Source organism: Poecilia reticulata, linkage group LG20 (assembly GCF_000633615.1).
Source record: "Poecilia reticulata strain Guanapo linkage group LG20, Guppy_female_1.0+MT, whole genome shotgun sequence".
NCBI classification, from domain to species: Eukaryota; Metazoa; Chordata; class Actinopteri; order Cyprinodontiformes; family Poeciliidae; genus Poecilia; species Poecilia reticulata.
Window position 1 is genome coordinate 11,964,315 of NC_024350.1, and position 12,060 is coordinate 11,976,374.

The 12,060-nt window shown below is 40.8% G+C and overlaps 1 protein-coding gene across 1 annotated transcript in view; it reads right to left on the reverse strand.

Moving 5' to 3' along the window:
• Nucleotides 1-12,060, reverse strand: part of ctnnd2a (catenin (cadherin-associated protein), delta 2a) — a 159,219-nt gene that overhangs the window by 18,940 nt on the left and 128,219 nt on the right. The window contains exon 18 of the mRNA XM_017301924.1: nt 4,650-4,899. Within this exon, the coding sequence (XP_017157413.1) occupies nt 4,650-4,899 (250 nt within the window). The remainder of the gene's footprint in view (nt 1-4,649; nt 4,900-12,060) is intronic.

Sequence of the window (12,060 nt, forward strand, 5' to 3'; positions counted from 1 at the left end):
TTCTCTTTGTCCCGAAGAAAACACAACGATTTAGATCGTTTGAAAATAAAGAGACCATAACTTATTTGCAAAACTGGAAGATCGGAGCAATTGTTTTCAGTGTAAATTCGTACGTGTCTTGATGGTTTTAAGTCTCCCAAATCACAACGAACACTGTCATTTAATTTAATGGAAACATTAATGTTATTATTTCCTCAGGGATTTCTAGTGGATAAATGATCTTTGAAAGCCACAATGACCTGCAATGTGCCAAATCGTGTTTTTTGAAATGAAAGCTGACGCTACAGGCTGAACAAATATTTTGTATGTTTTGTAGACGGCGGGGACGTGTTTCAGCAGTCATTTGTCCCGACCCTCTGAATCACTCACAATGATATCCCAGTCCTTTTTCAGCCCATGTTGTGCAACTGATCAACAGCCACATTTGATTTAAATGTAGGCGGTGTTTCCGGAAACTCTGCCGTGTGTAATCGCGTAAATCAGCTATGTAGTACTGCTTAATTATGAGCCTATAAGACAATGAAGAGGTGTGAATTATTAGCAGATAACTACTCTCGCTGTGAAATTTGCATTTATGGAGGCTTCTGTCAGCACCTCATCTCTCTGTGTAATGGCACCCCGGAGCACAGTTCCCTAAATAGACTTAGTCTCGCTCACTCCACAATAAATCAACATTTGACCTCAGTCTGATAACACTTCGGTGTCATGGCAACCCCTGACCTGCTGGTTGCTATAGCAGCAAGGCAGAACGCCCTGCTTGGTCTCCCGTGGTAAAGAAGGTCTATTTTAGCTTGGTCTTCCTTGTTGCTCTGTTTTGTTTTTCTTAGATGAATGATCACAGGGAACACAGGTGCAGCTATGAATGAGAGATAACGGCTGCATAAAGGCCAGGCTCCCCGCTGGTCACACAGAGAGAGACATGGTGTGTGATGAAGTGTGCAATACGCTGAGCTCCTCTTACAAGAATTTACGCTACATTTTAAAATTTTCACAAAATATGTCGTTAACCAAGATGACAACCATTAGGGAGCTTTCTAATTTTTTTTTTCTCTCTTTTGTATATTTTAGTGGCAGAATTATTTCTCCTGTCTGAGCAACATTTATCCAGACAAATGAAGGATTATTAAGGGAACATTATCTACAGTTCTTGATTAGTGTTTCTAGACAATAATGAGGACATGAGAGTCAAAGAAATGTGAGGGAAATAAATAGGCAACTTCATTGACAGAGTCGGTGTAGAGCCTTTTGTGTTTAATCTGTTTCTATGATAAAAATCATTTTGCGCCCGCCGGGTAAAATGAAGCAAAGCTCTGTCCCACAAGTGAGCGAGATAACTCAAGTCAGGACTCTATTCTTCCATTTACTTTATCACTTCTCCCTGATATTTGTTTTTTCTTTGCTTCGACATAACGTCACCCATTGTTACTTTGCATCCATTGTTTCAGAACTGGAATATCACACACGTTCTCTGGTTGATTTACTACAAACACATTTTCCAAGTCGGCTCCCCATTCAGTTAGGTTGACTGACCTAATTGTAATTTAATTAATTATTTTGAATTTTTTTAAAAACTGTGTTGAGCTAGTTCATGTTCAGCAGGGAAGTAGTTAAAAATTGAATTAAACCAGGTGAAAATGAATCGATTAATAATAAAAGTTCAGCACCTAAGGCAGGGATCTCCAAACTACGGCCCGCGGGCCGGATCCGGCACGCCTCCACATTTGGTCCGGCCCCCTGAACAATACCTGAGAATATTCAGATTTTTTTTTTTTTCATATACCGTATTTTCCGGACTATAAGCCGTTTATATGTGGATTTTTCTTCAACCACCAGGGGGCTCTTTAGCAGGAAGTGAATCATTGGAAGTCTGGTTACTTGCGCGCCAACATTGAGCCCACAAGCAGCAAAATGAGTAAGAAACAGATCAGATGTCTTTGGAAAGTTTCTTTGCAAAGGGGAAAAGGCCCAGAGAAGAGACAGGAGAATGGATTTATCCCGGACCGGTAGGTGAGTCTCACATTACAAGCAGCTCTGCGTAACCGGCTGCTAATGAGGCAATGAAGCTTCAAGCTGCTTTGTCACGTAGAGACCAAGCAGGCTGTGCATATAAGCAACACTTGGGGTGTTATTATCTCTCATCACTCCCTGATGACCGTCTCGTTGCAGAGAAACAAGCTCAGGGGTCCGTTAGTCATTATCGTGAGTTAAAATTTTCACGAAAGTAAAATGTTCGTTTTTGTGGCGCTTCTGTTATTTTGAAGGGATATATAAACGTTACCATAGCGACCAGAGTCAGAGCGTTTGGGCAGTGGTCGAGAGGAGAGGAGTTGAGCTTGTGAGTCAGAAAGATTTAAGAATTGTCGGCCGATTCTCCAAACCTCTGTGACCACAGAGGTGATAAAGTACAAAAGATTCGATCGGTTCGTGTGTCCAGGAGCAACACGAACCGATTCCAGTCACGAACATCCCGATTCCAGAGGATAATCCAGTAAAACCCCCAACATAGCGGGAATTTAGAATAACCAAACACGGATGACGATGTAGAAGCAATAGTGATAGTTTGTGGAGTCATTTTAAGAGATAAAAGACGTAAYAAAAAGAAAAGGCGGTGGATAAAAGATGACGGGAGCAGCCGCTCTATTTGTTTCACTATGAATTGGAGGTGAATATGTTTTTTCATAGTTAACATTGTTAACTGAATAAACAATAATGACCTTTTAGATTTAATAATAAACATTTCCACATATCATCTCCGATATCCACCGGACTCACAGTTGCGCCATATGTCAGCTGTTTGGGATTCCCCTCTGTTCTGACGTCACCGCGCTTTCTGATTGGCTACCTGTCACATTCAGCAGGTCGTATTCTCGTTCCCAGTCAGGGAAAACCCCACAGGCTGCGGTAAAAGGGCCAAGACAACCCAAATAGGGCATATTCAGTATTTAGTGGGAACACCAACATGCAGAAGCCTTATCTGACTGTTCATCCCCCCTCCGGCTCCCCCTCTCCCCCGGGCCGCAACAAAATTTCCAAGTCTTGACCGGTCCGCGGTAATAAAAAGGTTGGGGACCACTGATTTAGCACATGCTAGTAGCAACACGAAGGATTAGCACTTTTACTGTTACAGTTACCGTTCGGAAACTACCGTTATCAGTTCTGTTAAATCTAATCTTGGCAACTTTTTCTTTTTCAACCATAATACATGTGATATTCAATTGACCTGTTATGACTCAAATTTTGGGTGTCCGCCCCCCTCTGCTGCTGTTGCATCGTTGTGGAAAACCGGCAGAGATATCTGAGGCTTAGATGTATGTTTACTGATTAAAAAAAAAAAAAAAAACAACTTTGGGGTTGTGGCTTATGGTCCAGTGCGGCTCATAGTTCGGAAAATACGGACTATAATCCTTGGATTTATTCTGTGAAGAACCCAAAGAGGGTTATTTGATTGCTTTCTGGAAAACAATATATATTTATATTTAGGTACTCCTGCAATTGTCACACTTTTTCTCTTACAAACTGACTCCGACCCCCCACCAGAGAAGGAAAACGTTATGTGGCCCTCACAGGAAAAAGTTTGGGGACCCCTGACTTACGGCATCCTGCACTGAGTTCAGACCACCAATTAGTAAATCAGTGAGGTCATCACCATGCATCAGTAACCAACTTTGCATCTGCTTCATTCCGTTTTATTTCCCCACACAAACTATACTTCGAAAACAGCTGCTCATGCTCAAACATAAATATTTTCATCAAAGTGAGATCTTAATCACTTTTAAAAATGCTCTTATTTAATTTCGTTTGAACAAATTAGATGACAACAATATTTAATTCTGCAAATGAATATAATCTGTGACTACATTTCAGCTATCCTTACTTTAACGATGGTCTCCTCTGTGAAAAATTAGAAGTGTAAAAAATAAAATCAGTCACAAAATCTTTGTTTAATCTATAAGTTGGAATGGTTACAACAGGAGCCTTTAACTTATATCCTTAAGTATAAAGACAATTCAACTGCATCATAATTACTTTTAATGCAAAGGGGAGAGGCAAACACATGCACGAAATATCTAAAGTTTGCAAAAGAAATACAGTGTAAAACCTTTGGACGCCACATAATTGAAGACCGCATAAAAACAGCATTGTTGAGTTCATAATAAGGTCTGCAAAGTTTTGCAGCCAAGACTGCAAAACAGAAGGTTTCTTTTACCGCCGCACAACTCAGCACCAGCTTCAGATGGTGTTCAGAGTTGTGCTGAATAACTCTGGACATCAAAAAGTCTCCAGGAATTGGACTGAGACCTTCCTGCATGCAGTGGGTCTAGGTCTAATAGCCAAAATGAACTCTTTAATATCGTAACCCTGTGTAGATTAAACATTTCACTTCAGAACTTAACCAAATAATAAAGGCTTTCTGGGAGGCAAATGATGTTAATCAAATACCCCATCATTTATTTAACAGCTAACATTAGACTTCTTCTCGGAAACAAGGCAGGAATAGAAAATCCTTCTTTGAAGACGTTTAATGTCGAAGACGCATTAAATATTTAGCGTTTCCTGATTTGAAATGACAATGGAGATCTGCGAGACATTTCAAGTGTCAGTTATTTCACAGTCGCAGACAAAACTATTCTTGACCACGACCTACTTACTTGTCTCCTTTGCTGCGGGCGATGCCGATGAGTTTTTCAATCCCGCCAGAGTCGCGTAGAGCTTTTGCATTCTCCATGTTCTTGGTTATCACTTCATGTAGTGCGCAGCATATGGCAGTTACCGTATCGTCTGACATGGCCTTGCTGGGAGTGCCTGTATTGCCCGACGTTCCAATGCTGGTGGTGTTATTGTTGCTGCTGCTACTACTGCCCGGTAGCCGATGGATCAAATCTCTCATGGCATACTTTCCTAATTTTTGTGGAGAAAAAAAAAAAAAAAGAAGAGAAGAGCAAGAACAATTAACCTCATGCCACTACTAACATCCCTAAAATATTGTTCAACCTGGCTTACAAATAAGCAAATTACTGTCACACATTCAATTCAAAATAGATGTGTTTTTTTATGAAAAGAAAAAAAAAAACTGGTTTAATTAGGATGAAAGGGGTCCATCACTGTCACTATGAAACTAATAAGGCTCATTCGGAGTCAGGTAGCGAGTGAGTGATTTCCTAAGTTGTCTCAGTCATGCTGAGGAGTTTCCCATGAGATTAGGAGGCAGAGAGGACTGAGGCGAAGGGGCCAGAGAGATCACAGCGAATCGGTAGCGAGAACAGAAGACAGTGGGGAAACTGAACTGATGAAATGTGTGATTGTGCTGACTAAGGAGCAATGTAGAAATGAATCAAACATGAGAGGCAGCCTAGTGGGGGGAAGAGATGTCCCAACCATCATAAAATCTGTCAATTACACTTGAATCGTCTTGTGCTTTCAGGAGCGAAGCCCACAGGTCAAGTTTCAGGTAAAGAACAATCATTTTGGACTTGGCGGTGAATGTTGAACAGCCACAGCCGAAGTATAGCCGCAAATGAAAATGTTCCGCGCATTTCCAATAGATGCAGAAAGTGGAGCCAAGCCGAGGCCAGTGGTCTCAGCCGAATCAAATGTAAAAAACTTAAACAAATATACTAATCAAATATGCAAATTTTTTTGGTTGCTGGACATATATTAATATGATGGTTTAAATGTCACTTTGTCATCATTTTACAATCAAAATCAGATATGAGAAATGAGGCAGATAACATGCCGAACTCCAGCTCAGAGGATGCGCTTTCCAAGAAATTATGTTCATTTCCTTTTCTCACTTCACGCTAGTTCAGCAGCATTCAAAAACACTCCAAATAAGCCAGCACTTTTTCTAGGAAAGGTCAACGTTTTATCCATTTGTGCTAAGTGCATAAACAGCTTTACCCGACTCTGCTAAGCAGAAACAATAAAAAAAAAAAAAGGCACTGTGAGTTGAAAAAGCACAAGATGTGGCAGGCAGTAACTTCTGCCTCTTTGTAAACAGCGTGGGTTAGCCCATGGGCTGCTGTGCTGTTGATGCTCGTCTCCTATGCAGAAATAACAAGCAGCAAGAAACTGTCGAGTGCAGTGCTCAATAAGTTTTTATTTTTTTATTTTTATTGGACTTACAAATTTAAGAATCCAACATCTATTTTAATAAAAAAAATATAAAATAAAATAAAACGCTAAGTGAAAATGATGGTTGCCAAGATGTTTACTTCAAACCTCAGGGCCTCCCATGGCGTCTCTGAGGCAGCAGATACTGTGAGTATCCGCTTTTCATCTATAGCGCAGATGTGCTTCAACTAAACTACTGGTCTTCATTGGATCCATTTGTTATCAGAAGGGCATCTCTGCCCTCTGTGCTCTTTCTGGCATTTGCTTCTTCTCTTAAACTGAGAATAGTTTAATCTCTGGGCTGAAATAATAACTAAAAACAACAACTTCCCACAAATCCACTCTGAAAACTGGCATATATCTGAGTAAACTGCTTTAGTTATTAAGAATGTCACATTTAGATATTTAGTTTTTTTTATGCTCACAGAAATGTACTAATTGCAGCGAAATAAGCATGTATATTCATTCCAAATTAGATTATTGACAACCCGACAGCCACTGCCTCACCACAGACAGCAACCAAATGTTGTTGATATCAACTTCCATACGAAAATAGGAAGCCAAAAAATGATTATGCGTCAGGTTTACTGTTTAAAGAACAACAAACTATTAAGTTAACCCTGATAACTATTAAGTCCATCTCTAAATTACATCAAAATTAATTTAAAACATAGGAAAACGAAGCAGGGATTCTATTGCTTTCTCTTCTCACACAATCTTTTGCATCCTTTTTCGAGACAGAGAAGACCGAAGCCAAAATTATTTTATAACGAAAGGCTTTTGGTTTGCACTGTACGGCGCCACACTTTTGGTTTTCACTGAGTGTTTCTTTTACTGGTTGTAAAATAACACCTTTTAAGTTACTCATTTTCACAGCCCAGAACAAAAGTACGATTTGCCTTTTTAATGGCCACTTTGTATCCGCTGACCGATATTCTGCCGCTAACTTTGAGTTCATAAAAGAATTACAGAGGGTAAAAGCAGGAATAAAATATCCTTACAATATTACAATTTGTTCTTTGAAGCAAGACATTTTTTCCCCCTTTTCTCTCAAAACGTTCCTCTTTTCTCTATCTGGTGGCGTCTGAAACGTTGCTTCGTTCTCCCCACTGAAAAGCTAAATCGCACAACCCTGTGACTCGAGTGCATCCTTTCAAGCTTGGAAGTCAAACACAGGAGCATATGCTGATGCTTTAAACATGGACACGCATTGATGCACGGGGAAATCTAATGCACACTCACGTACACACTCTGAAAAAGTCCATCTGTAAGGATAAAAGTTGCGAGCTAATTGGCCGAGTGTTATCAGAGGTTGGCAGGCTCGGCAGAGGTTAAGCAGCCATTGTCTTTTGGCTTTGAATACAAAGTTAAGCTGAACCCTTGGAGGATGACTCATTATGTGAGTGACTTGAGTCAAGTGAATAATTTCCTGGCTGATTTACCAACTGAAGAACGGTTAATTTACTTAACTTATTTGAAGATCTGACAAATTCCTGAGTGAAGGACCGAATTATTTACTGATTAAGGGTACGGATGATTTAGCGACTTGCTAATTTACTGACGGACTGATGGATCACTTGCTCCTCTGACTGACCGATGAAGCGACTAATTTATCAACCGACTGACTGCAGGTAATAACAGCAACACCTGATACGCAGCGGAGGCTTGAGAAATTAAAAGAGCCATAAATATATATATTTTTTCCTTTTGCTTATCAACAAAACGTGCTGATAAGCTGCCACCAGCATATTCGGCGTGCGGTGTGTGGGGTACACAGCCGCCTCTGTGCGGATGCCTTTCAGTCGTCACAACATCATCACATCTTTTTTCCTTGGGGGACCAAGCTCAGAAAGGAGAGAATAATAAGGACGGGGAGCAAGAAGGATGCAGCAGAGTATTGGTCACCCATGAGAGAGGACAGAAGATGAATAGGAAGCTTTGGAATAAAGGGCAGGATTTAACCAGTGCTGACATTAGCATAAGCTTAGAGACGAATGGAAGATGAATTGCCTCGGTACTTGCAGAATCAGATGGAAAGTTCTTTTAAAATTTCCCAAATGTTTTCATATAAAAAAAAACTAAAAAAAAAAGACATTAGAGAAAGTTTGACTCCCAAGCACACGTCACCTGAATGATCCAAAAAAAATCTTTACATACACACAACTCTATAGTTTTCGCTGCCTCCGTTTTTAGTTGACAATTCAACAGAAGAGATATCCTATTAGAGTATGTAAATATACATAAAAGGTAAAAAATAAAAAGCAAAGCAAAGATCCTATTAGCCATTACAATCTGACACTTTCCTACATGTACACAGGATAATTTCAGAGAGTGTAAGATGTTTATTGATGAATAATAGATTAAGCTAAATGAGAAGTAGTTGATGTGCTTTCCCCAAAATTAGTTTAAGATTCAGCAAATTCCAAGCTCAAGCTTTTGATGTTCCCATCACAGTCTCCTCAAAGGCCGCTACGCTTAAAACATGATAGTCCCTTGCGAAGGCATTTATGAACTTTTTCCGCATTATGCCACATTACAACCCCCTCCCTCCTCCACCCCCCCCCCCCAAAAAAAATCAGTGTACTCTATCAGTGAAAGACTGACAAAGCGACACGATTGCAAAGTGGAAGGAAAATCTTCAAAACATGGCCACCATCTGGCTTCAGATTTCTCCCAATAATCCATGCTATTTATTTATACTCAGTGCAATTGCAGCTGTTCTGTGAAGGGTTCAGAAGTTTGCAAGAGCAGGGTTTCTTAATCCTGGTCCTCAGGGCTCACCGTCTTGTCTTAAATCCGTCTCTGTCCTATAGCACACCTGATTCAAATGATTGCATTACCTCCTCAGCATGCCATCAAGTGTTCCCTAAGCCGGTTAATTGCCCAGTCCTTTAGATACACACCTTTAGTCAAGGGAAATACTTGAAACACGTAGTGTGGGCTCTGACAACCACAGTTGAGAATCTATGGGATGGAGAACATTTGCAATCAAACGCCAACATCAACGCAAGAAAACGCACCAGAAAGATCAGCAGGGTTGTACACCGTTCAGTCCTATTAGTCTGCGGTCTTCAAAAGTGACAAGTTAATTTACAAATGCTGTACCAAAGCCTTCACACAAACTCAGAGGTGAAACATGGTGGCAGCAGGTGCATGCTGTGGGACTGCAAGGTAAGGTAAGCTGAGGAGTTTCAAGGAAAACCTGTTGAGTGCTGCAAACGTCTTGAGGCTGGGGCAAACATTCAGCTCGCTGTACCACAACTACATTAAACCTAAACATACATTCAGAGATGCAACGGACCAGTTTAGGTCAAAGCACATTTATTATTAAGATTAAGATAGAAACCCAAATTCAGGGGCAGGGTTGCCATCTTGCAAAAAAAAAAAAAAACTCCACATAAAGTATGCCGAAGCTTGCGGTGGTATCAGTACACTTTATGAGAGATAAAAAGCGAGGGACGTGTTTACGTCAACGTTTCTTTTTTATGAGATTTGACAAATTAACGTGTCTTAAAGCTGCATCACACAAAGCGTAACGTGCACGTCAGCCTTCCTACTACATCCGCCGTCTTTGTTTCTGGAACGCGAGCTACAAGTGGAACACGTCCTCAAGGACAGAGACGAGCCTTGTGCTGATCACTGCACAGCCTAATAAACCTGTATTACACAGCTCTTCCAATATAGCTATCTTTACCTGAGGGGCAGAGACAGTAATGTATTCCTGCGCTGCATTCCCTCATGTCACCAGCCGCTGCAGCGCAGGCCATGCTTCATCATGGCCATAACGGCTGATTTGATTTAAAAGGATCCAATTACCCTCAACAATGGAGTGATTTGATTGTTTACTGACGGAGAAGGGAGAATGTTATTGAAGTGAAATTGGAGGTAATTGTCTCAGGGAGAGATGGGGGAAGATGAAACAGCTTGATTGTTTGTGGTGTCGTCTGATTGCCTATATGCTTAATGGCATCAGAAGCCAGTGGCTTTCAGGGTTGCTGGAGCATTTTCTGAACTTCAATTAAAGCTCATAAGACGGTCGGAGCTCTAACTGTAAAAGTCAAACTGCTGAGAAAGGGACAAACCTCGACGTCGAGCAGTGAAGCATTTTTGTCTAAGTGCAGAGACTTTCGCCTAAAACGTAAAGATGATTTTCGGATGCCCTGCTCGTTTTTATGTTGACCATTAAAACTGAACAAGTGGTTGGAATTAGGCAATCCAGGCTTTTATTTGTTTATGTCGTCGACTGTTTATGTGACGGTACAAACAATCCAAAACAATTTCGGCCGTCGTCTGTTCTGGGGAATGACTGTTTCAGCTCCTCTGTATGATAAGAATCAGTTTTCTCCATTTGTGACTGCAATTCATCATTGCCCTGACAGGTGGTGCCATATTCAAAGCAACAGGATGCTTCTCCTTTACTGAAAACATGAAACGCATTTGAGTGACACCCTTTGAAGGCAGTCATTCTGAAGAACACACAGAAATATTAAAATGCTTGTAGTTTCATTGACGCTGAAAAGGATCACATGGCATTCGGGCAGCCATAGACAATCACTTTATCGTATAATATTGCAAAGCGTTAAGAGATGCAGCATTTATGTTTTATTTTATGGACACAGTAGAGCATCCCAAAGTCAATATGGACCACCATCCTCAATCTGATTGCTGAGTCTATCCCTTTATTTTTTTCAGAAGTTAAATGAAGAATACCCATCTGATATGCAGCAGCTCTCGAAAAGATTTGAAAATGAGGGAAATTTCTTTCCGAGTTAGAAAATAGTCAGACTTCCCGAGCTGGGTGCTTTTCACAGCAGTTATACCTCACACTCGGCGTCTGCCTCTGATGTCTGCAGATGACGAGTTTACAGCAGGAGCTGCCAGGGAAGGGAACAGGGGGATAAAAAAGGCAGGAATAATTTCCAAATGTATGAAACCTGCACCTTCGTTAGAGGAATAAAGAATAAATAATTGTTCCATTATGGTTACAGAACATTTAGTAAAGTTTCAGAGTGACAATACTCTTCTTAATGAACTGCTTTGTGAAGAAAATCCCAAGCTCTTGGCCATGAACAGATCATTTGAAATCTTCAGCTTGATGTTTTTTTGTGCAACTCATAAGGGTTCCTCAGCTTGAGTTAGACTGATGATATAAAAGCTGTGAAAAAAAAAAAAAAATCTCATAATCACACGGCAGCACTTTCTGTCCCCATCTCTGTCTCTCTTTATTGTTCTCCATTTTTCTCTTGCTGTCGGGCTCCCTGTTGGGTTCAGAGACGCACAGAACGAGGAATGCCAGAGAGAACAAAGTATGCTGATAAAAGACATGCCATGCCCGCACACATGAGAAATTCATCCCACAGGCGACAGAGAAATTTCAGAAAGTAGTGTCGCAGAAGAGACGGAGAAGTGTGTGTCAACACTGTGTGAGTCAGCGGACCAGGCCGCACCGTCTCTCAGCCTGCTCGCCGTGCAAAGTTGTTTATGTCTAGGACTGTGCAGTCTGTTGACAGCCGAGAAGACAAAATATGTAGAATCTGGCGTGTGCGAGGGCAGCAAAAAAAAATGTTGCCTTGGCTGGCTGGCAACTTTAGTTGCTCATAACACGCTGATTCTGACACGTTTTCTGAGAGCATGTGTGAGAGTGAAAGAATAATAATTTAAAAAATGTAAAAAAATGGACATATTTCAGTTTTTGTCATGTTTTTAATTATTTGCAACACGGTGCCCGACATCCATCATAAACACACTCTGACGTGCACACACTTAGTCATGCAATTAGTGACATCCCTGTGCTGCACTATTTTGGTTTCCACAGTAACACTCCTTGAGACTGATGTCATCAACGCGACACACAAAGAATGAGAGATATAAGGCGTTATGAGCTCATGTCTGGGGGAGAAAGACAGAGAGGGGCGTGTCGGAGAAGGAAGAACAAAAAAAAAAAAAAAA